The 25,381-nt window shown below is 41.9% G+C and overlaps 1 protein-coding gene across 1 annotated transcript in view; it reads left to right on the top strand.

Annotated features, from left to right (window-relative positions):
• Positions 1 to 25,381, top strand: part of LOC103601543 (astrotactin-2-like) — a 67,932-nt gene that overhangs the window by 30,891 nt on the left and 11,660 nt on the right. Inside the window, exons 3-5 of the mRNA XM_008585977.1 lie at positions 16,251 to 16,351; positions 18,047 to 18,230; positions 20,261 to 20,288. Of these exons, the coding sequence (XP_008584199.1) occupies positions 16,251 to 16,351; positions 18,047 to 18,230; positions 20,261 to 20,288 (313 nt within the window). The remainder of the gene's footprint in view (positions 1 to 16,250; positions 16,352 to 18,046; positions 18,231 to 20,260; positions 20,289 to 25,381) is intronic.

Genomic DNA, 25,381 nt, shown 5'->3' with positions numbered 1-25,381 from the left:
GCTCACTCAACATTTACCCTTAAAGAGCAATCCTAGGGGGATAAGACCTATTGAGGTAAGAAGCTAGAACCTCTCTGTAACCTAAGAAAGAGTATATTCCATTATCCCATTGTCCCTACATTATAGCCAAACCTACTCACTTTCTGAAAGGGAGCAGATTAGCTTAAAGAGTAAGGGAGTCAACAGTGAATTTAGAGCAAAACATTAAACTTTCTTTCCAACATTTTTTATCCCAAAATATAATCCTGACTATTTCCTAATATCCATCCCTCCCAAGGCAAGAAAATGCTCTTTCTCTGTCCTTTTCAGGAGGAATATGGAATTATTATCACCTGGTGTGGCTTAAGACAGGAATTCCTGAAGAATTGAGATGTGGCACAGCAGCAGGTTAAGTGCCCTGGCTCTGAAGCCAGGCTGCCTGGGTTTGAACCCTAGTTCTGCCATTTTCTACACAGGGCACACCAGGCAAGTTATTTCACCTCTCTGTGTTCCCATTTATTCCTCTGTACAAAGAGGGCAATAATGACACCTACCTTATGAGATTGTGGTGAAGTTAGATGGGCTTCCTAGCACATTATATGTGCTCATTCATTCTAAAGGCAATGCATCTGAGGTGTAGTACTTAAAAATGTCCCATGGGGCATCAAATAGTAGCAGAAAGGGAGTGTTCTTTAGAATCACAGACTTGGGTTCAAAACTTGGCTTGCCAATAACTGGTTGGGTGAACTTGGGAAAATCATGTCAAACCACAGCTTCAGTTCCTTCAATTACAAAATGGTAATTAAAACTATAACTTAGCAGGACAATGGAACAATCAGAGGCAACTCATGTAAAGTTCCTAGCAAGATGCCTGCCCTAAAATGTTCAAAATACACAGTTGCATGATCTACAGTTCTTGAATCAGTTGCTCCCTATTGTCTTCCATCTGTGAATGAGGCATGAAGAATTCAGAACAGGTGAAGCTATGCTGAGTTAAGGACACCAGAATCTTAGTGCATAACCTAGCAAAAGCTTCATTCTTACTAATTGAACATATGCAGTACAGGTTGGCAGTGAGTTCTATTCCAGGAGTTGCTCAGAGACCCACACTGATAGAAGCCCCATCATCTAGTCAATATATTCAACAAACATTTATTGAGAGTCTCCCATGTGGTCTGGCACAGTTTGGGGCACTGGGGATATATCAGTGAGTAAAACACACTAAATTTTTGTTCTTATGAATTTTAATTAAAGTGGGGGTGACACAAATTATATAATATTAAAAGATCATAAATGCTATAAAGAAAAAATAGAGCTGGGTGAATGATATCAGAAGTGTAGCATTTGGGGTGTTGTTGAAAGGTAACCTCACTGAAGAGGAGGCATCGGCGTGAAGATTTGAAAGAGGTGATGAAAGAACTGGGGAGAGAACATTCCAGGCAAAGAGAGCAGCCAGTGCAGGTTGTGTGGAGCATGCCAAAGGTTCAAGATAAAGCCCCACTAGATTGAAAACAGTTGTTTATTTCTGTTTAGTAAAGAAATAAGAAATGCAGATGAGGATCATTAAGAATAGTAATTCTAACTATGTATTGAGCTGTTACGATTTGTAAAGAATTGGGCTAAGGGCATGTATCTGTGGAATCCTCCTAACAACCCTTTGAGCCAAGTGCAACTATGTTTATTTTATTGAAACTAAGAAACTAAGTCTGCAGGAAGCAAAATACTTAGCCAGTGTCACATAGCCTGAGAGCAACAGAGATGATATTTAAACACAGAACTTTCCCTACTTCCAAGTCCATGCCCCTTATCTCTGCACCATAGTAATTTGAACAGTTCCTTTGCAGTCTTCAGATTCCTACATTTACGAGTAAAATAGAGCCATAACTATCCACTTAAGGTTTCATTAAACGTTCCTATTTTCCCTTTAAGTAACCCGTTCTACTTAAATGAAGAAATATGGGACAGGGGTTGGGGCAGGAGGTACTTGCTGAAACTCAGAAATCAGAAAGCTAAAGATCTAAGAGAACCAGGCCCCAAACCCCTGCCAAAGCCACCATTATCAAGGCAGGATCCTTCTAACTGACTCCACCAGTTTTGTTTTGCTTTTTACAGAGTTTCTTTTTGTTTGCTTGTTTTTGTTTTTGTTTTTTTTGAGATATAATTCACATACCATGAAATTCACCTTTTTAAAAGTGTACAATTCAGTGGATTTTAGTTTTTTTTACAGAGTTTCTTTTTGTTTGCTTGTTTTTGTTTTTGTTTTTTTTTAGATATAATTCACATACCATGAAATTCACCTTTTTAAAAGTGTACAATTCAGTGGATTTTAGGTTTTAGATATGCAAAAAGTTGTGCAACCATCACAACTAATTCCAGAACATTTTTCATCACCCGAAAAAGAAACTCTGTAACCCATTATCATTCATTCCCCTTGCTCCCTCCCCCAGCCCCTGGCAACCACTAATCTACTTTCTGTCTCTAGGAATTTGCCTCTTGTGGGTTTTTCATACAAATGGAATCATGGAATATATGACCTTTTGTGTCTGGATTCTTTCACTTAGCATAATGTTTTCAAGGTTCGGTGACAGTGTAGCTTGAATAAGGGCTTCATTTTTTTTATAGCTGAATAATATTCAATTGTATAGATATACCACATTTTTAAAAATTATTTTATCAGTTGATGGATATTTGCATCATTTTCCACTTTTTGTCATGCATAATGCTGCTATGAAAATTTGCATGCAAGTTTTTCTGTGAATATTTGTTTTCAGTTCTCTTGCATATAAACTTGGGAGTAGAATTGCTAGGTTATGTGGTAGCTTTATGTTTACCTCTGAGAGGAACTGCCAGCCTCTTTTCCAATATGGCTGTACCATGTTGCATTCCTACCAGTGATAAATTAGGATTCCAATTTCTTTGCATCCTTGCTAACACTTGTTATTTTGTGTCTTTTATATTATAGCTATCTTAGTGGGTATGAAGTGGTATCTCATTTGGTTTTGAATTGCATTTCCCTAATGACTAATGATGTTGAACATATTTCCATGTGCTTATTAGCCATTTGTACATATGCTTTGGAGAAGTGTCTATTCAAATTTTTTTGCCCATTTATAAATTGTACAGTTTTTTAATTGTTGAGTTATAATAATTCTTTTTGTATTCTGGATATTAGACTCCTATCAGATATAAGATTTGCAAATATTTTCTCCTACTCTGCTGGCTGTCTTTTCACATTATTGATAGGGTTCTTTGAAGTGCAAAAGTTTTTAATTTTGATAAAGTCCAATGTTTCTGTGTTTTCTTTGGTTGGTTGTGCTTTTGGTATCATATCTAAGAGAACCATTGTCTAATCCAAGGTCATGAAGATTTTCTCTTATGTCTTATAGTTTTTGCTTTTACATTTAGGATTTTGACCCATGGTTAATTTTTGTATATGGTCTACATTCTTTTGCATGTGGCTACCCAATTGTCCTACACCTTGAAGAGACTATTGCTAAGGAGACTATGTTTTCCCTGTTGAGTTGTCTTGGCACCCTGATTGAAGAACAATTGACCATAAATGTATGGGTTTACTTCTAGATTCTCAATTTTATTTTATTGATCTATATCTATCCTCATACCATTATTAAATAGCCTTGATTATTATAGCTTCATAATAAATTTTGAAATCAGGATGTGTTATTCCTCCAGCTTTATTTTTCAATATAATTTGGCTATACTATTCTTACATTTCCATGTGAATTTTAGGAGCAATTTATCAATTTCTGCAAAAACATCACCTCATATTTTGATAGGGATTATGTCAAATCTATAGATAAATTTGGGAGTATTTCCATTTTAACAATGTTGAGTCTTCCAATCCATGAACATAGGATGTCTTTCCATTTATGTAGGTCTTCCTTAATTTCTTTCAATGACGTTTGTAGTTTTCAGTGTACAAGTCTTGCACTTCTTTTGCCAAATTTATTTCTAAATGTTTTATTTTTTTGGTGCTGCTGTAAATAGAATGATTTCTTAATTTCATTTTCTGATTGTTTATTGCTAATACATAGAAATACAATTGATATTTATATATTAATATTATAACCTGCAACCTCACTGAACTTTTTTTTAATATCTAATATTTTGTGGATTTCTTATTATTTTCTATATACAAAAATCATGTCTTTGCAAATAGAAATAGTTTTACATTTCCCTCTACTCTCTGGAAGCCTTTTATTTATTTTTCATGCCTAACTACCCTTTCTAGAACTTTCAGTACAATATTCAATAGAAATGGTGAACATAGATATCCTTGTCTTGTTACTGATCTTGGGGAGAAATTTTTCAGTCTTTTACTGTGAAGTATGGTATTAGCTGTGGATTTTTTGTAAGTGCCTTTTATTAGATTAGAGAGGTTTCTTTCTATTCATAATTTGTTGAGTGTTTTTATCATGAAAGGGTGTTGGATTTTTGTGAAAGCTTTTTCTGTGTCTATCGAGATAATAATGTCATTTCATTAATACAATGTATTACATTGATTGATTTTCATATACTGAACCAATCTTGCTTTCATGGGATAAATCCCACTGAGTCATGGGGTATAGTCCTTTTTATAGTTTTTTTAAAGTTTGATTAGCATTTTCTTGTTTCTATATTTATAGGGGGTATAGGACTGTAGTTTTCTCTTCTTGTAATGCCTTTGTGTAGTTTTAGTATCAGGGTAATACTGGCCTTATGGAATTAGTTGTCAGTGTTCTCTCCTCATTAATTTTTTTGGATGAGTCTGTAGAGGATTGTTGCTTATTAGTGTTAACCATTGATATAATTCACCAGTGAAGACATCTGGTTACCCAATGTTAAATAGGAAAAGAAAACAAGGTCCATGGGGAAGAACCTCACCCCAGGTCACATTGTTAATCAGGGCCAAATCCAGGGCTTCCCAGATAGGCAGCCCTGGGTTCAGACCCCAGCTCAGCCAGTGCCTCACTGTGTGAATTGTCTCTGTTTCTCATAATGAGTACTGGAAGTAGATATTTGTCATCATTGTGTGACTGATGCAGAAGCTGGGACTCATGGACGTGGTATGACACTATGACTTGCCCATACCTACAGAGGACGAGCTAGAGCTCTAACCAAACCTTATGAAAAACCATGTCCTTATTGCTTACAACACCCTCCAGGACCACTGCCTTTGCCCAGGGATTTGACTTTCAAGAAACACTGTGTGCACTTTACCTCACTTGAGTATCATGAGTAAGCAAGACAAGCAAGATAACACTCACTGTACCAAGAATTGTTCTAAGTGTTTCCCACGTCATTTCATTCTTACAACAATTGTGTGTGGCAAGTATTGTTGACTCCATTTTACATATTGGGAAACTAAGGCTGTGAGAGGTGATAGAGACAGGAAATAGAGCCATGATACAAACACAGTCCATCAGACTCCAAGTGCAGGGCTTGCTCCCTCCTCCCACTCCCACCCCTCAACCCATGGGAAAACAGCTACCGTATGAGGTGGGGACTGAGCTCAGCTTGAAGGAGATAAGAACAATCCTGTCTATAGCATTCCCTAACTTAATGCCCAAAGGCCAATCTAGGTCAGTGACCTCTGCTTGGCCTCTCCTCTTCTGGGTTTGGCTTTGGCAAAATTAGTACATGAAAGGCACCAGGGAAGACAAGAAGGGCTTTAGGATGGGATGTGAGAAGAGGAGCAGTGTCAGTGTTGAAAACTTGAAATGGGTGATGATGTTCCTGTGGTAAGGTCTCTTCCTTGTCAAAAGTTGGGAACATGGAGTTCATCCTTCTTATAAACTCTAACCTCTTTTTAACTGTGACTCAGGACCCTGTTGGGACCAATGAATACCTGATAATTCCATGTATTTGGAAAAAGCACTGGACTTTAAGTGAGTAGACCTATGCAGGGGCCTGGCTGAACTACTGCTACTATGTCTGCAGCCTTGAGACAGTCAATTCAAACTTCCATGGTTCACTCCTTGTAAAAGAGATTTAATAATGCATGCCCCTTATGCAGTTGTACAGAGAACAGAAGACAACTGTGTAAGAGCTCCCAGCACTGTGTCTGATACAGAGTAGATGCCCAGGAAGTGTGTACGGAATCTGTTCGGCACTTTCACATCCATAATGGCCATTTGGTTTTTACAGCATCCCTGTGGGGTTATAGACAGGTAACTGAGGCACAGAGAGGTCAAATAATCTGACCAAAGCCACATAGCTAGTTAATGACAAGGCGAAACTTACAAATTATGTCCTCTCTTTCGCAATGCAACATGTTTCAAAGTTACGCCTTTTTGCAAAATGGTTTCTATAACAGAAGTCATTTAAAAATCATCATGTATGTCTGGGTTTCAGAGATGCTGTCCTACATATACAATAAAGATATAAGAAAAAGCCTACAATTTGCTTAAAGATCTCAGGAATACAAGTTGGAATGGAATAATTGGGCATTCCATGTTTAGTTCATTCCTTCACTTGGGACCATAAACTTAGTTTTTGTCTGCTTTATCCAAAGGTAACTTATTAAAAAATGATCATCTTCTAACTAAGAACTATGGTCAGTCCAACTATGTGCTATCATTTAGGAAGGACAAGGACAACAACTACTATTAAGCCAAGCTAAGTGACAACTGAATTTTTCTTTCAAGAGGGGTCATGTTATATTTGATGAGTGAATGAATGAACTCAGAGAGATCATATGCATAGGATGTACGTATTCAAATACACTGGCTTATTTACTCTTCAGAGGCTTTCTGGATGGAGAGGGCAAGATTTGTTGCCATTTTTTCGTAGAAGAAAATGAGAGTCCTGTGGTGGTTGACAACCCCAGTTTGCCACTGACAGAGGATACATCAAGGTAGAATATAGTTCAAGGTAGCCCCTGCCAAGGCTTAGTTCACTGTTCTGAAAGAAGGAAGAAGGCGGTGGTTGACAACCCCAGTTTGAATATAGTTCAAGGTAGCCCCTGCCAAGGCTTAGTTCACTGTTCTGAAAGAAGGAAGAAGGGACACACCTCAAGCAAAGGTGGGAACAAGAATACATTTCTTTCGAGGAGCTTGTAGCAGTGCATCCCATTTCTTGTTCATTTGATCATCTCCCTGCTCTTCTGTGAGCTCCATAAAGCAAGGACCACATGCTTATTTTTTTTTTTTTTATTTTGTCAATATACAATGTAGTTGATTATTATGTCCCATCACCGTGAGATAAGCAAGGACCACATGCTTATTTTTCATGGGTGTTTCTCACCTGCTTAGCAGAGTACCTGGCACCTCGTAGGTGTTGCCCTGGTGGTAAGGAATGCACAGAGTGGAGCTGCTAGATAATCACTCACTCCTCAGTCAGGTATCGGAGATACCCTTGACACACTTTAATTGTAAATCAATTTATATTTATTTAATTTTCAATGTCAATACAGTAATCATATATTTCTGAGCTCTCGTGTTCTCGTTGCTGTGAGTTTTAGGGTAATACTCACATACCAGTGAATTTTGGAAGGCTTGGCAGGCAGAGCAGTGGAGGCCTCACAACGATTCTAGATTGCTGTTGCTTCTGCCTGAGCTTAGCACCATTGCTGGTTCCCAGACTTGGCCTTCCCCCAGAGCTCTCCCTGCCAGCTCCCCACCGCCCCAATTCTTTACCTGTTAGCTCATGCAGCTGGAGAGGTTGAAGGGAGTGCAAGTGGTGAGAGCTGATGTTTGGAGTCCAACCACAGACTGCCTCACCTTTGTCCTGGCCAGGGCCTCCCCAATTACGTCTCAGACTGGCTTGTTTTGAAAGTAGAAACCAGGACTGGAGTCCTTAATACCATGATGGTCTCTCTGTGCCGGGCACTGGAATTAAATATTTATGTTGGCAGAAAGCATGGGTTGACAGCCTGAGTTGGGAGATAGGAAAATCAGATTCTGGTTCTTGGAGGTGGGCGGTCTGCATGTGGAAAGGAGCAGGGATCTGTAGCAGCCCCTGTCTGCTCATTCTCAAGTCTCAGTTTGATACTCCTGGACTAAAGGGGAACTGGAGGTGGGCGGTCTGCATGTGGAAAGGAGCAGGGATCCGTAGCAGCCCCTGTCTGCTCATTCTCAAGTCTCAGTTTGATACTCCTGGACTAAAGGGGAACAGAGAGATTTTGCTTGGTAGCCAGCACCCAGCTGGGGGAAACTTTGGACATTCAAATTCTGGCAGCCACTCCAGACCACCTTGCCCAATGCGCTCATGCCCTAGGCTGGGAAACTGAGGGCAGATCACGGTGGACTTGCCCAAGGTCACACTGCTCATCCAGTGTCAGTACCCAAACTGGAGTCTAGATCTCCAGCAGTCAGCTGCGGCATTAAACCTGGAGTCAAAAGAGCTGTGTGGCCTTAGACATATCATCTGAACTCTTCAAGCCTATCTGTAAAATGGGAATGGTTTCTAACCCTGGGATCATATGAAATAATGTAAGCAAAAGACATTCTGTTAAATACCATTAAAGGTCTACACTGGGTTTGGCAAACTTTTCTCTACAGGTCCGGATGGTAAATATTTTAGCTTTGTGGGCCCTATGGTCTCTATTGCAATTACTCAAATCTGCCATTGTGTTGTGAAGGCAGCCAAAGAGAATATGTTAAAAATGAGAAAAAAAAAAAAAACATGTGGCTGTGTTCCCTAAAATTTTCTTTACAAAAACAGGCAGCAGGCCAAATTTAGGCTGCAGTTTGTGGACGCTGCTCTCAATGCTTGGGGGTTGTTACACACTTACTATTGATGACATAACAAATGACCCCAAATCTTAGCAGCTGAAAACAACCATATTATTCCATTCATGGATTCTGTGGATCAGAAATTCAGAACTCTTTCTACTACTAGAGCAGAGCTGGATTAAGAACCCAAGGCTTAGACTCTAGGGTGCCTAGCAGTCTTCCCACCAATAATCAATTACAAACATTATAGCATGCTGACTCTGGGTCCAGTCTGGGCATCCTGGGTAGCACAGGGAAGAGGTGCTCAGTTTTGACACAGGAAACCTAAAATACTAGTGGGGAGAATGAATTCTGATTTATTTCTCACAACCCCATGGGGTGGAACATTTGTTCCTATTTTACTAATAGGGGAACTAAGACTCAGTGTTTGAGTTGCTACTTGCCCAGTAGCTGGTGCTGTTCAGATTGAAACCCAGTGAGGTCTGATTTGCAAGCCCGTGCTCTTTGCGACAGATTCTAGTGGAGAAAGGTCTGGGATGGATAAGACCAGTTCTACCAGAGAAAAAAATCCTTAGTTGCTAAAATATCAGATCTAACCTATCCCTCAGAGGTGATAGGTGTTCTTGATCCAATTCCCTCACTGCAGAGACAGGAGACTGAGACTCAGAGGAGGGCAGCTAGGTGTCCCTGGCCATCCAGCTGCTCAGATCGAGAGCTGGAGCTGGGACCCAGTGTTTTCCCACCACCCCTGACTGCCACACTGGGCTGGGAATGGCAGGGAGGGGAGTGATGGTAGAGGACTGGGAGGGGTGGGCTTGAGCTAATGGGAAGTTGTTTGCCAAAGCTGTGTGGGGGGAAGGAGCACTTTACAAGACCAGGGCCTCTGGCCTGGAAACATCTGTTTCCCTTCAAATCAGCAAGGAGACTTCAGCCTCCTCAGAATGCCTAAATCATGCGGCGGCTGGGGAAGAGCAGGCACTGGCCTGGAGACTTCAAACGCATTCTCCTGTCCTCTCGGGGACCCGAGCCTGACGCGGGCCTCTGGGGCTCTGTCCCTGCTCTTACCCCCTGTCAGATCCGTGAGAAGCTCTCACCGCCAATTAACTTCTTGGTTTCATTCTCTCACCCCTGCTGCGAGGAGGTCTGGGGGTCTTGGAAGGGACCAACAACAGCTTCCTTTCCACCCTCCTCTGATCTCCACTGTGACCACTTACTCTGGGTGGGGGTGAAGTCAGAGCCTTGGGCAGAGGCAAAATACCAATACAAATGATAGCAGTATCAACAGCCATTGCTCACTGATTGCTTAACACATGCCAGATACCACTCTGAACATCTTCTGTACTGCAACCAATTTTGTTCTAACAACTACCCTACGCTGTGGGTTTTAATATTATGAGTCCCGTTTTACAGGTGAGGAGACTAAGACAAGGCCTCACACAGCCCATATGTGGGGAGCCAGCATTTAAAACCAAATTGTCTTCTGGGAATGCTTGGCTCAGCCCTGTTACCAGAGGTGGGAAACGGGGAGGAGGAGGAAGGGTTAGCAAGAAATTGGTAAAGGGACACAAAGATGATTACATTATGTAATGCTGAATATACTAATTATCCTGATTTGAGCACCACCTATTGTACATGGTTATTGATATTCAATGCAGTACCCCCACAGGTATGTACAATCAATTATGTTTCAGTAAAAGAATTTTTTTTAAAGTCCAAATTGTCTGATTCCTGAGTCATGCCTTTAGCTCTTCTGCTAGCCCTTCCCTTTTCATCACCTAATCAACTTTTGTTCATTTTCCATATCAAAAGACCAATTTACAGAAAAGGGAAATGAACCTCACAATTGGCTGCCATTCATTCAGTATGTCATTCATTGTAGCCAGTATTTGCTGAGCGTTGGTGCACCAGGTATAGGTATTTAGAGATGGCCAGAGCTGTATTCTGGTCCTGAAGACACTCACAGACTCATGAGGCAAGAGAGCAGTGACAGGGCCCTGACCTAGCCATGTGACATGGCACCATGCAGGGAAAAGGGCCCATCCAAACAGGCTTCCAGGAGGAGATGAGGTTTGAATGACACTTCACGGACAAGGTGGAGGTTGGGGGGATCAGGTGATGAAGGAGAAGGGTGACCCAGGCTGAGGGGTGGCAGGTGCAAAGGCCAAGAGGTGGGAGGCATGTTCTGGAACCATCAGTGGTTGGATATGCCTCTACTACGAAACAGAGTAGGAAGCACAGATCAGCAAACAAGCCTGGGGCTGTGGCCAGAACTTATTTGGGGCTCAGTGGTAGAGTACTGTCAAATGGAGAACAACAGGAGCTGCACTGGGAGCCCCGAGGAGAGGAGTTTGTTCTGAGGTTCGGATTGATGAGGAGGAGGATGTCCTGAGGATGATGAAGTCCTAACAACAATGAAGAAACATTTAAAAGTACTTTCCCCGCACAGTTTTTCAGTGGTGGTGGTGGTGGGAGGAGAGGAGTTTGTTCTGAGGTTCGGATTGATGAGGAGGAGGATGTCCTGAGGATGATGAAGTCCTAAGAACAATGAAGAAACATTTAAAAGTACTTTCCCCGCACAGTTTTTCAGTGGTGGTGGTGGTGGTTGTTTTTTTGTTGTTATTGTTGTTTGTTTTTAATTTCTTTTTTAAAAAATGTTATCAATATACAATGTAGTTGATTTTTATGTCCCTTTACTGATTTCTTCCTCCACCCTCCTTCTCCCCCCTCCCACCCATCAACATCATATCTGTTCACTTATCTTAACAAGTTCAAGGAATTGTGATTGCTGTGTCTTCTTCCCTGACCCCACTGTTTTTTTGTGCATTTATTTATTTATGTTTATCTCCCACAAATAAGTGAGAACATGTGGTATTTCTCTTTCTGTGCCTGACTTATTTCCCTTCATGTAATTTTCTCTAAGTCTATCCATGTTGCTGCCAATAGTAGTATTTCATTCTTTTTTATAGCAGAGTAGAATTCCATTGTGTAGATATACCACATTTTCCATATCCACTCATCTGTTGTCTTATCCATTCATCTGATGATGGACATTTGGGCTGGTTCCAAGTCTTTGCTATTGTAAATAGTGCTGCAATCAACATTGGAGTATAGGTATCCCTTCGACATGATGATTTGTCTTGGCTATTGTAAATAGTGCTGCAATCAACATTGGAGTATAGGTATCCCTTCGACATGATGATTTCCCAACCTCGCAATATACTGAGACCATATTACTTTAGGTCACCAAGATGTATGCCACACAGTCTGTGGAAGAGCTGGGACTTGAACTCACATTTTCAGCCACCATGGCCAGTGTTCTTGCCCCGAAACAAGTCAGGAAAAGGAAGGGTAATGGTTTGGACTTGGAGCTGTAGGTTCTTAATTAACCCTCCCACCTTTATCCTTAGAGGCACTTCTTTTATGATGAAAGCATCCCATGAGTAGGCATGGACCTGGGTCGGCCAGTGGCACAAGGGGCATGGCAGTGTACAGACAGCACTAGAGGAGGAGTCAGGAAGGCTGGCGTTTGTGCTCTGAACTTATTGGCAGTGGGTCCTTGTGCAAGTCGCTTTCCCTCCTGGGCCTTGGTTTCTCCACTCATAAAATGAGGATTCAGAGTTAGGTGATGGCTCAGGAGTTTTGGTTCAGATTATCAGTGAGCCTCAGTCTGCCTCAGAGAGAACATGACAGAACTCAGCAGAGAGTGGCTGACACTCTCCTGATCCCCTGAGAAACACAGAGGTCTGGCTGTATCCACCTACCCCTCGTCTGTCTGTCTTTGTTTCTCTCTGTCTCTCCCTCTTTCACTTTCTGCTCTATGGGTTTGTGTGTGGCGTGTACATGTGTCTGTTTCTCAGTCTCTCACTCTCCCTCTCTCCTTCTTCTCCACATCAGGGATCACCACTTTCTCCCCCTACTAAGAGCCCCTTCAGGCTCTGCCTGGTCCCCTAACAGCTTTCAGATGTGTCTCTGGAACAGTTCTACAATTACAGCTGAGACAGGCAGAAAGCACATGCCCTTGTGACTTTTGACCTAGGCCTGTGAAGCTGACATCTTCCTCTTTCCTCACACTCCCCAGCAGGGTGGCCTGAGGCCTTCTGCATCCTGAAGCCTCCACTGACATGTTTGCTTACTGCAATAACAAAAACAGAAGCTACCTTTTAGGGAGCAAAGATGGAACCAGGCCTATGATCATTATATCATGGAGTCTTGATTCCCAACTTGTGAGATATGGAGAATTTCACCCTATTTTACAGGTGAGGAGGCTGAGGCTCAGAGAAGGGAAACTGACTTCTCAAAGAATACACAACCAGAAATTGGAGAAAGCAAGAATTTTACCCAGGCTTTATAACTTGAAAACCTAAGACTACTTCTTCCCCTGCATGCTGTTATTCATGCTGCTTGGCTAAGCAGAGAGGCGACCCTAGGCCCTCTTGGTGGGGGAAATGTATTGCAGAAGGACCACAGAAACATAAATGGCCTGTGGAAAGTGGTGTTAAAAAACATTCCAGCTCCTCATGTTTTGAGATTTCATTTACATATTCCATTCACTACAAGCTTTCCACATTCCCCCAGTCAAAATGCATCTCCTTCTCCTCAAGAAACATAAATGGCCTGTGGAAAGTGGTGTTAAAAAACATTCCAGCTCCTCATGTTTTGAGATTTCATTCACATATTCCATTCACTACAAGCTTTCCACATTCCCCCAGTCAAAATGCATCTCCTTCTCCTCTAACCCCAAGGAAGCATTGTTAAAAATGTGTACTTTTGAACAAATAAGTGTTCTATATATTGTCTTTACAAAAATCTTCTACTTACAAGTTGCTGTCTCACACATCACTCCATGTAACCCTTGAAACAGCCATGCACTGTCTGTAAAATTATCCCCATTTTATTTGTAGAGAAACTGAAATTGAGAAATGAGATATGGTATGCGCAGGTTCATTCATTTACACAAACATTTATGCAGTGCCTACCATGTGCCTAGTACCATGACAGTGTTGTAGCTTGTAGCTATAACCAAGCTGAAGTATACACCCTCTGGGACCTCCAGGTTGTGGTTTGGATCCTGCCTCTGCCACTTCCTAGATGGGTTGGTGTGTGGATGATAAGTGTCTGCACAGTGTTACCCAAAACTGTTCTTACCTGCCCACTTTGCCACTTGTTTACGTTCACATCCGGAGGTTTTGTGTGTGTGATCTTATTCCCAATCCTTTCACATGGCTTTCCAATGATAACTCACCTCATAGAGTGCTTACATTTTACATCCATCCTCACTGAACCTGTGAGGTGGGTGGTGGTCTTCCTATCACAGGTACCCAGTGCAGAGAGATGAAGGGAGCTCAGAGAGGTGAAGTGACTTGCTCAAGGTCATAGAGCAAAGTAGTAGGATTAGAATGTGAACCCATGTCAGGCCATCTCCAAGACCAAGCTCTGTCACCGCCTGCTTCCCTGGTACCAAGAAGTTTTGATTCTTGATAACTTTTGTAAAAACAACCTTTGAGGAATCAAGTCATGGGCTATTAAAGCTGGAAGGGACCATGTAGATTACCAAGTTCAGGCCTTAGTAAACCAGTGAGTGGTAGAGCTGGACCAGCACAATGGCAGCTGAGAGCAAAGAGTATGGGTTTTAGAGTAATATAAACCATAGTCTTGGTTCTTTTGTTTTCTGAATCTGTGACTTCAGACACATTGCTTAATTTTTTTTGTCTTCGGTTCCCTCTTCTAAAAGACGAAGACAATAAGGGTGATTATTTTAGCATGTTTCCTTAAAATTAGAGAAACATATGAAATGGCACTGCCTCAACATATTTGGGGGTCAGCAAGTGCAGCTGATGGAATTATATCTCTACACAGTTGATATGCACAGACGTGTTGCCAGAAGGCAATAGCTGACAGTGGTTAAGTGCATGGGCTTTGGCGTCAGGCAAACCTAGTCTTAAATGGCCAGTCCCACTAATTACTATGTGGTTCTGGGCAAGCTGCATCCCATCTCTGAGAAACATATATAAAATAATTAGAGTAATAATACCTATCTCTTAGGACTGATTGGAGGAATTAATTGCAATAATGTGGGTAAAACTGGTCAGCTCAGTGCTTGACACATATTAAGATCTTAGCATGTATTAACTAATTTTTACAATCAGCTCATATTTATTAAGTGCCTCATATGTACAGTCAATCAGGGCTCACCATTCTGAAACTTGGCAATCACACCATCATGCCCGTTTTATAACATGAGATAAGTTGAAGTGCTGGGGAAAGAGGACAGGACATAGGGCCACTAGAACCCCAGTCCTTTGCTTACACAGAGCGCCCTGTATCCACACCACACTCCTGCTTCTATGTCACAGGCTGATGAAAAAGGGTGGTGTGACAAAGACAGGACACTCAGATGCCCAACCCTTCTTTTCGGACTGTCCCAGGCCTCTGAAGCTCACCTTCTCTGGAATGTCTTCTCTGCTCCCTCCTTAGACTTTGTGTAAACCACAGAACTTGGAGATCTGGAGGTATGAGGGTCACAGTCTCCTCAAAGTAGGACAGAAGAGAGGCTGCACTGCTCTAGAAAGAATTCTGTGCTCTGGATTAGACCTGAACTCACCAGGTCTGTGTTTTACCAGTTCTCCCCTTCTAAGGCCACACAGGCTATGTCTACTCACACCAATACAGCATGCAGCTTCAAATGACATCACAGACAGGTGGGGACATGACTTGTACCTAGAATAACTCCCAGGCTCCCTGTCATAGCTTACAAGCTCTCCTACCGCCCTTTCATTTTATCTCACTTATCTCCAGCCACACCAGCTGACTATTCCTTCAACAGGGCGGGCTCCTCCTCTCCTCGGGGCCTTTGCAATGAGGTGATCTCCCTTCCAGGAATGTTCTTCCCCACGTCTTCCTCCCATAAGCTTGTTCTTTCTCATTTTTTCAGTTCTCAGCTCAAGCCTCCCCTCTCAGGAAGGCCTTTATGAACTACCCTGTCTAAAGCACATGCATCCCACACCCCTACATTAGTCTTTTTCACATTATCTTGTTATATTCTCTATCACACTTACCATTATCTGATTTTTTATCTACTTTTTGATTAGCTCTATGCAAGCAAGGACTTGAGCTCTTTTATTTACCTTTATAAACTTAGCACCTAAAAAAGTTTCCGGCACATAGTTAGTGCTCAGTAAGTGTTTGTTAAACAAATGAATGAAACAATATAAAAACTGGGATATCTAGCCCTACAGGATAGTATTGGGACTTTTTTCTCAGGGCCTGTACTTAGATTGCTTGAGTTCAAACCCCTGTACTGTTCCTCAGTAACTGTGAGTTCATGGAAAGGTACACAGTCTACATCTCAGTGTCCTCATTGTGGGTGATAATAAATCCCTTCCTTTTAGGCTTGCTTAATTGCAGACTAGTAGATTAAGTACTAAGTGCCCATTAGGCAGTTGATGCTCAATAAATGCTTTATAATTATCCCATTTTTTTCCCTAAATCATTTCTCCTACAGCATAAGCATCCCATGCCAGATTTTGCATTCTTCTTGGCAGCTTCCAGGGCCTTCTGTGAAGTCACAGCCCCATACTCTGTTTTCTTGTTGTGCAACAGGTTCACTCTGTATGCTGTGGATACACGGGGGAGGCACTCAGAGCTCAGCACGGTGACCCTGAGGACAGCCTGTCCATTGGTGGATGACAACAAGGCAGAAGGTAGGTGACCCATTTCTTGACTTCCCAGAGAACTACCACATTTCCCCTAAGTTCAGCATTCAACAGTCAGTCACTAACCACCAGACACACACACACACACACACGCACACACGCATGCACACACACTGGCACAGGGAGAGGAAAGTGAAGAAACTGAGGGAGCAGGAGGAACATGGAGGTAAATTAATCAAAGCGACAAAGGGGAAAAAATGAGATTGACTAGCTATATCTGTGCTTGCTCCTCTTTTATGGAATTTGTTCATATTCTGACTTACAGGCCAGGAACGGTAGACAGTCAGAACCCCATGGCTCTATCTTGTCCCTTAGCCTGGGCTTCTTAGGGACCGATCACATTCTTCCACTGAAGTCTATGCCAGGGCCAGCAAATAAGCACCATTTCACCTAGTTGTGCCCATGGCAGACATCATTAGCAGATCACAGCACACTGTCCCATCCAGACCAGAGGTGGCCCCAGAATCCTCAGCACAGAGCTACAGTCAGTGACTATCAGTCAGAGTTTTCATGGAAGATTAAACCTTTCTGCTGCTTCTGGCCCATGAAGTTGTAAACATCAGGCAAAAGCACCTGAAAAAATACAACCAATCAATCAGATACACCATATAGTTAGCTCTTGGAGAATGTGTAGATGTAGTTTCTATATCAAGACTGGAAAAATGTGATGGTAGGTCATGAGTCCTGTGGGCTACTTCAGGCTCAGTAAATATTTCCCAAAAGCCCTGGTACAACAATGCAGTTGTGACATGTCTGCACCATTTAGGAGTTCACAGTGTATGTGGAGAGACAGACATTCTCACAAATGGCTCAATTCTAAGCTCAATAATAAGTGTCTTATGTGCTACCAGACAAGAGGAGACAGAGAGCCATTGCACCTCAAAGGGGAAAGGATTTGAGATATTTTCCTGGTAATTTTGTTATTGTTATTTTAAAATAATGCATCCACATGATTAAAAAAATAAGAAAAATTAAAATCAGGGTCAAAAATAGTGTGAAGTAAATACTCCTCTTATCCTGACCCTAAATTCCCCAGATTCTCCTAGAAGTAACTTGTTAATAACAATTTGGGGACACATACAGATTTTGATCAGAGCCTTTAAAGTGGAAAGAATGTGCCTTCTACTCATGATGAATTTAAATTACATTTATTAGTAGGAGTGACTGAAGGAACAGGAATGGCCATAATTGATGAGCAGAAGAGTTTGGATTTTCTTTGAAAGGTTTTCGAACAGGGACCAATCAGAGCTTGTCACAGAAATGTGTTGGAAATAATACAGACAGGAGATAGAAGGGTATTGAGATGAGCCAAGACAGTTTATTTAAGCCTCTGCACTTGTTTGGAATTTTCTATTAAATCATGGATACAATAATTATATTAACAATTAAGCTTACAATTATGAGCTCTAACTTTGTGCCAGGCCTTGTACTGAGTGCTTTGCATACACTTTTTAATTTAGTTCTCTCAATGCACCTCCAGAGTAGACACTGTTATCTCCAGATAATAGATAAGAAATCTGAATACAATTAATCAATGACATCCTCAGGGTGAAATTAAGATTTTTCTGCTCCCAAAGACCATGCAAATCCCGTACAGCTGTGCTTTCCTTGCTGCAAGCCATGCTTCTGTCCTCACGCTCTCCCACTGCCCCGTGATCTGTTCCTGCACTTCTTCCCTCTCAGAGATAGCTGACAAGATCTACAACCTGTACAATGGGTACACAAGTGGAAAGGAGCAGCAGACTGCCTACAACACGCTGATGGAAGTCTCAGCTTCGATGCTGTTCCGAGTCCAGCACCACTACAACTCTCACTATGAGAAGTTCGGCGACTTCGTCTGGAGGAGTGAGGATGAGCTGGGGCCCAGGTAGGGGTGTACGACTGTGAGTGAAGGGGTGTGTTCTTCTTGCTTCTGGTTGACTTTACTGGACCTTTTTCCCCGTAGGCTGAGAATGAGCTTTATCAAGTAAACAAGTCACCTTAGTCGTGTCTGGTCTAAAGATGGGAAATGAGCAGAAAGAATGAAAGAATCTTGGAATTTTAGCTTCTCGCACTCCTGGAATGTCAGAGAGGGGAGGGACATCAGTGCTCTTTGCCCACCTCCCACCTCCAGTTTCCCAGATAGAAAACTTAGATTCCTTGAAGTGCTATGTCCTAACCAAGATCACAGAGGGGCATGGAAATAGGGCCATGGTCCCTAATCCAAGGCCTTTCTTACTCTTCCATAAGAAATCTGAGCTTTTTTTGTTTTGTTTTGTTTTTGTTTTTTTAAGAGTAAATAGCTATGACCTTGACTAAAGTCCATTAGTGTCTATGTCTAAATTAATTAATTAATTAAATATGTATTAAGGCATTATTTTTGTCCCTAGCAGTGACTGTGCCACGGAGGATTCAAACAGAACCAGAGCACAGTCACTGTCTTCAGAAGCTTCATAAAATAGTACATGCAAGGGTGGTTGCCGTTCATGTCTCGCATCCAACACCACCATGCGTTTATCCATTTGGCATGTACTTAACAGTGCCTCATATACGGTGGTTGCTGATGATGCAGTGATAAAAAGGCAGAAACAGTCGTTACCTACACATAGCTTCCTGTTGCAGGTAATTAAATAAGCAATTACAAAGAACAGGAATGATAAGTGTCTTGGTAGCAGAAGAGCAGAACCCTTTGGGAAGATGAGAGTGGGCACCTGGTTTGGGTAACCCAGTAAAGGCTGTCCAGGGATGGAGACTTTGAGACCTAATGACTGAGTTAGGTAAGTGAAAGGGGTGGAGGGTAGAGTATTTGAGGCAGAGCGACTAGACTAGGAAATGCTAAGGAGACAATATTACATTAGAGCAGGGGTTTTCTTCTCAAATTTTGATCATTTGCCTGGTATCTTTATGACTTTTCCCATCTCATCATGCCATATGCACTCGATTTATTTGATATTTCTTTCTTAGATTCATTTCTTATTAAAAATATATTTGAGGGCTGGCCCCATGGCTCACTCGGAGAGTGTGGCGCTGGTAGCACTGAGGCTGCGGGTTCAGATCCTATATAGGGATGGCTGGTGAGCTCACTGGCTGAGCGTGGTACGGACCATGCCGTGCCGAGGGTTGCCATCGCCTTACCAGCCAAAAAAAAAAAATATATATATATATATATTTTGAAAAGAGAACACTGTATCATCCTATAAAGGGAAAACTAGTACCATCTACCCTTAATAGAAAGTTAAACCTAACCACCATTCAATACAATGGAACAAGAACAGCAAAAACCAAATAGAACAATAAACGAAAGCAGAAAACAATGTGTTCAATCCTAGCAGAGCGTGAGGCTGTCCCTCTAAAAGGGAGACTAGCAAAAGGAGTGTTAAAGACACAGTCCTAAATCAAGATTTTCTTTTTAAAGTCGTCTGAAGGAGGGGAAGAGAATGAAAGAGGTAAGCTTGCCACTTTTCCAAATGCGGTTTGCTGCTGTTTCATACTGGACCTGTGATCACCTTGAGTACCACCTAAAACCCTTTCCCCTACCCCGGAGGAACGCCTTCTACACTTTGGTAAATACTGTGTTTGGAGGAACTGAAGGATTTCTATGTAGTTGGAGCAAATTGAATGACAGCTGGAGGGGTAAGAAATAAGAAGCGGGATGTGAGCAGGCGCCGGATCCTCAATGCCCTTTAAGTTGGGTTGAGGAGTTTAGATTATCTCCCTAGGGTAATAAGACGCTTTCAAGTGTTTTTCACAGGGGGGTGATATTTTCAGATTCTCAAGAAAGATCCCTCTGGCTGCAGTTTGAAGTGTGGTTAGAGGGGCCAAGGCAAGAAGGAGGCAGTGAGGCCCTACAGCCTGTTGTGATAATATTCCTTGGGAGACTGCAGTATTCAGGGTTAGGCTAGCACTGAGGTGTTGGAGAGAATTGCATGACTTCCTGAAATCATTAGTGGCACATCATGCTTTCAAAAGCTTCAAAATGGCTCTGTAGGGTATTCTTCCCATTTTTTGGATGATAAGGAAGTCGAGGCCCCATGGGGTTAAATGAACTGTCCAGAGTTGCACTGAGTATGACATGGAAGGCTGTCATCCCCAGCCCTTTCAACACTTGCAATGGCTTGCCAAGAATTTGAGGCCCTCCAGGGACAGGATGAGAGCTCAGTCAGGGGATAAAGGGGATTCTTCCAGGAGTTGGCCTTATCAGTTCTGTTGGGCCCAGGACTTTAACTTTCTCCCTTTCACATGAAAGGAAGGTTCTCTAGATAAAAGCAACAAGAGGGCAGACTGGCAGGCACAAGTACAGAGCCCCAGATGAAAGGCACTGGCTACGTGAGTCATCTCAGCTGCCACCTTGCCCATGGAAAAGAAAGGCTTTCCACTTCACTGGGCTTCCCCACAGGGCTCAGGGAGTTTGAGTGGAAGCTAAACCGGAGCTCCACTCCTGACTTTGTCTTTACAACTGGCTGGGATTCTTTCTGACCCTCCAGGACATAAATCTTCTGGAAAGACCTCCTGGCCACCCACAGAGGCANAGTCAGGGGATAAAGGGGATTCTTCCAGGAGTTGGCCTTATCAGTTCTGTTGGGCCCAGGACTTTAACTTTCTCCCTTTCACATGAAAGGAAGGTTCTCTAGATAAAAGCAACAAGAGGGCAGACTGGCAGGCACAAGTACAGAGCCCCAGATGAAAGGCACTGGCTACGTGAGTCATCTCAGCTGCCACCTTGCCCATGGAAAAGAAAGGCTTTCCACTTCACTGGGCTTCCCCACAGGGCTCAGGGAGTTTGAGTGGAAGCTAAACCGGAGCTCCACTCCTGACTTTGTCTTTACAACTGGCTGGGATTCTTTCTGACCCTCCAGGACATAAATCTTCTGGAAAGACCTCCTGGCCACCACAGAGGCAGGGCAACCCACTAGGTAATGGACTGCAATAACCCACTAACCTCCGTCAGCCAGTCACCAGCCACTGTCTGCCCACTTCCACCTGTGCCACCCAGCTTCCTCCTCCTCTAGTCTTTCTAGTCTCCTAGAGGGGATATCAGATTGCCCCAACATCCCACACTGGCATGTCAGCAAGAATAAAGGGTGCTGTGTCCTAATCCATCCTGGCTCTGCTCATACACTCACTGTGCAATTTTGGGTGCTGCTCCCTCTGGCTCTCAGTCTCCTCGTCTGTACAATGATCAGGATCAACTAGTATGGTGACATTCTTTTTTTGTTTTTAATCAGTGGAATTTGTTACAAAGAACCCCCGGTCTTAGCTAGAATGCCACTTCCTTAGAGAATTTTCTAAAATTTGCACCTATTCAACTCTCTTATACCCTCGTGTTTTAATTCTCTGCATTGCATTTACTAGTTTTAGTATCTTACTTGCTTACATGTTCATTTATGTATTATCTCTCTTCCCCACTACAGTGTAAGTTATGTATAGTTAGTGATCCTTTATGTCCTATTCACTTTTCTAAGTAGATGCTAGATAATTACTCGTGGAATAGGTGGATAATATGTGTGGTCCAGATGATTTCAGAGTTGATCTGGCAGAAGGTACATTGGCTGGCCTGGTGCCCCACCCGCTAGGCCTCCTCTTCTACGCCCCCCACCCCACCCAACCCCAAGGGTGCCTTAAGACTTTCTAAACTCTTAAGTATCTGTAGATCACAGTTGGAAATAACTGAATTCCATGAATTCTAAGACCCTCTAACATTCTAAAAAATGCAATGTCTTTGCAAATATGAAAAGACTTCAAGAGGCATCATTTCATTAATTAATTCATGATTTCTTGATAATGTACTATGTTCCAGGTCCTGTCCCGGGGGTTGGAAATAAAAGGGTGAAGAAGACAGATCCTGTCTTTACAAAGCTCAGCATCTAGTGAGGAAAAGACCGGGCTGCAGGCAGTTGCAGGAAAACACGTCACAAGACACATGCTAAGAAAATGAGGATGGACGGGTGTTTTAGAGCAGTGCTTCCCAAACCTAATGTGCATGAGAATCACTTGGGGACCTTGTGAAAATTCAAATTGATGCAGTGGTCTGGGCTGGGCCTGAGATTCTGCATTTCTGCCAAGCTGTCAGTTGATGCTAATATTGCTGGTCCAAAAAGCACACTTGGAGTGACAAGATTCCAAATGCAGAGAGCTAGAGCTAAGCCTGGAGCTAAAGGAAGAACCCTGGAGAAGGAAGAGAAGTTTATGTTTAAATTCAAAGAACGAGCATGAGTCCTCCAGGTGGAAGGGGGAGAGTGTTCTCATCAGAAGGATGTATGTCATCCAATGCAAAGATGGGTGGGGTGAGAGAATATACTTCAGTCAAAAAGTGTAAACCTCATTGGAACAGAGAGTTCAAGGTGAGAGGGAAAAGGAAAAAAGAATAACAAGGCCAGAGAATTTAGCTTCAGTCAAAAAGTGTAAGTCTCACTGGAACAGAGAGTTCAAGGTGAGAGGGAAAAGGAAAAAAGAATAACAAGGCCAGAGAATTTAGCAAGGGTCACATCATGATGGCTCTTGTGTTTTCAGGAGTTTGTCCTTTCTTCCAGAAGCCAAGTAAAGATTTTAAACAAAAGAGTGATTTTGACAAATTTGTGCCTCTCAAGGGTTAGCAACTGTGCAGAACATTTAAGTGTAAAGGAAAGAGAGCAAAACACTTCTCTGGAGCTAGAAACCCAGTGTTCATGTCCTGATTTTGCCACTTAATTTCTGCGTGACCTTGGATAAATTCCATCCCCATTCCAGACCTCATTTGTAACATAAAAAGGCTGAACTACAAAGTTTCTTCTAGCTGAGAAGCCAAGGAACCAAAAAGCCTTGAAGGCTGTAGAGACCAGAGAACAAGTGCACCATAAATGTCACTGTACCTCAGTCCAGGGACCCAGATTATCTTGGGGTTATGAGAGTTTTTCCCAGGAGTATGCTGAGGGCTGCTATCACAAGATAAGCTCTGTTAGGATTTTCTTGGCCTTTATAATTACCAAGCCCCAAAAATGTTTTTACTTCCTCCCTGGATCCGTGGTCACATATCCCCATAAAATTTAGTGGCAAAAGGGCATTTCTTACCTCTTACCTCTGCCTAATAAATCGATGTCGCCAAGAACCTGGTTCTTATGACAGCTGCAGGTTACTGCAAATAGCTGCTCAAAGAAGACCCACTGACACCCAGCTGTCCCAGCCATAAGGTTCCTATTAGGACACTTTAAAAACTGAGCTCATAGGTGGCTAGAGATCAGATTTGCTCCAGTGAAAATATCCTTAACCACCCTTCACTTCTCTAAACTTTCAGTTAGTTATGTTTGATCAAATTGATAGACGAGAGAGGAGAGTGCAAGCGTTTGAAGAGATTTTGTTTCAGTGAAATTGATCTGTCTGGACTAGGAGCGGTATATTTATGGTGTCAGCCCTCCTTGCTTCCATAGCAGACATTGCTAATAGATCACAGAAAGCATCACAGATTTGGCTCAGCCTGGGATCTTTCTCAACATAGCAAAACATCTGAAAAGAGTTGGCAGATCCATTTCTGTGCCCTCAGTGAAAACAAGGAAATCTTGGATGTCACTGTACATTCTTCCAAGATTGTAATAGATCCTTCCTTAAATATTTTTCAATTAACTTTTTTGGAAGTTTAATCTTATCTTTTTTAAGATATTGGGAACAAGAACAGATTTAGGCCGCTAGGGCCATATTCCTATAATCTTGGATGCATTTTAAATTTTTTTGTGCAGATTTTGACATTTCTAAAATCTCGATGGATCGTGCACAATGCATGTGTCCATTAAGTATTGTAATTTTTCTTCTTTCTTGAAAGGGTGTTATTAAAGAATGGCATCTCTTATCATCGAAGATAGCTTAGAATGGAGAAATACTAATAAAATGCACGATGGCTTTAAACAAGAATCCCATGGGTCTGTTTCTCCACTGGTAGTATAGCAAGGTCGGTTATCATCTTGATGTTCCCATCAGCTCCAGCTGAAATGGTTTTGGGACACATGAGACTCCATCACTTTTACGATCATCAAGGAATAAATTCTTGAAAAGGTCTCATGGTTTCTTATGGAGGAACAAGGAGGAGAGGAAACCAAACACAAACATTTTTACTAGCCACCTGACAAATTACATTTCAAACCTGGTGTTGACGGTATTGTATTTGGTGGCAGTATCTGAGCATCTGGCTTTCTGTTTGGTGGATGTGATCTCATGCTAAGTTTGATGTAGATTTATTCTAAATGTAACCCTGGTGAACTACTGAGAAGCCATAAGACCATTGCTTCATTGTACAAATTCATCACACCAACATTAAAACATGTGTATATATATTTATGTTTTCAAAATGGAAATATCTTTATTGTATTTTATTCCAAAATAATTCTTGCTCATTCTATAACATCCAAATGATACAGAAGTATGTAAATAGAAAGTAAAAATGTTGCACCTCCGAACCCCCTAATCCCAGACCTACCCCAGAGATAAAATTGCTAACAGCGTGCATATACCTTTCCATATATAGATATGGATATGGGCAAGGAAATGCATGGGAAGAGCGAAACACATACGAATTTATGGATAAGTCTGTGTCTACAACCACATCTCCACATCTATCATCTCTACACTGGTTAACAAATATATATATATATGTGTACATATATATATATATATATATGTCTGTGTGTGTATATATATATACACACTATGTTCTGTTATCTGCCTATTTTCGCTTAATATACTGCACGAGTCTTTTCCCATGGATGCATATGTAAATGTGTTGTCTTTATGAAGGGTCTTTTAGCTATGCCAATATATGAATATATCACACGTTAGTCTAGTTCTCTATTAAAGACCAACTAAATTTCTTCTTTTTCTTCTTCTTCTTCTTTTTTTTACTATCATAACAATTCTGCATAAACATTTTAGGCCACTTGCCTGATTATTTCCTTCATTCCACAGGATGCTCCTGTGCCATTTCAGTCCCTTTGTCAACCCCGGCTAAAGAACTGTTGTATTTTTTTTTTCATTAAATTTTTATTTTGTCAATATACAATGTATATGATTATTATG

This window comes from Galeopterus variegatus, unplaced genomic scaffold, assembly GCF_000696425.1.
Source record: "Galeopterus variegatus unplaced genomic scaffold, G_variegatus-3.0.2 Scaffold3783, whole genome shotgun sequence".
Lineage (NCBI taxonomy): Eukaryota > Metazoa > Chordata > Mammalia > Dermoptera > Cynocephalidae > Galeopterus > Galeopterus variegatus.
This window is presented reverse-complemented; position numbering and strand designations above follow the sequence as displayed.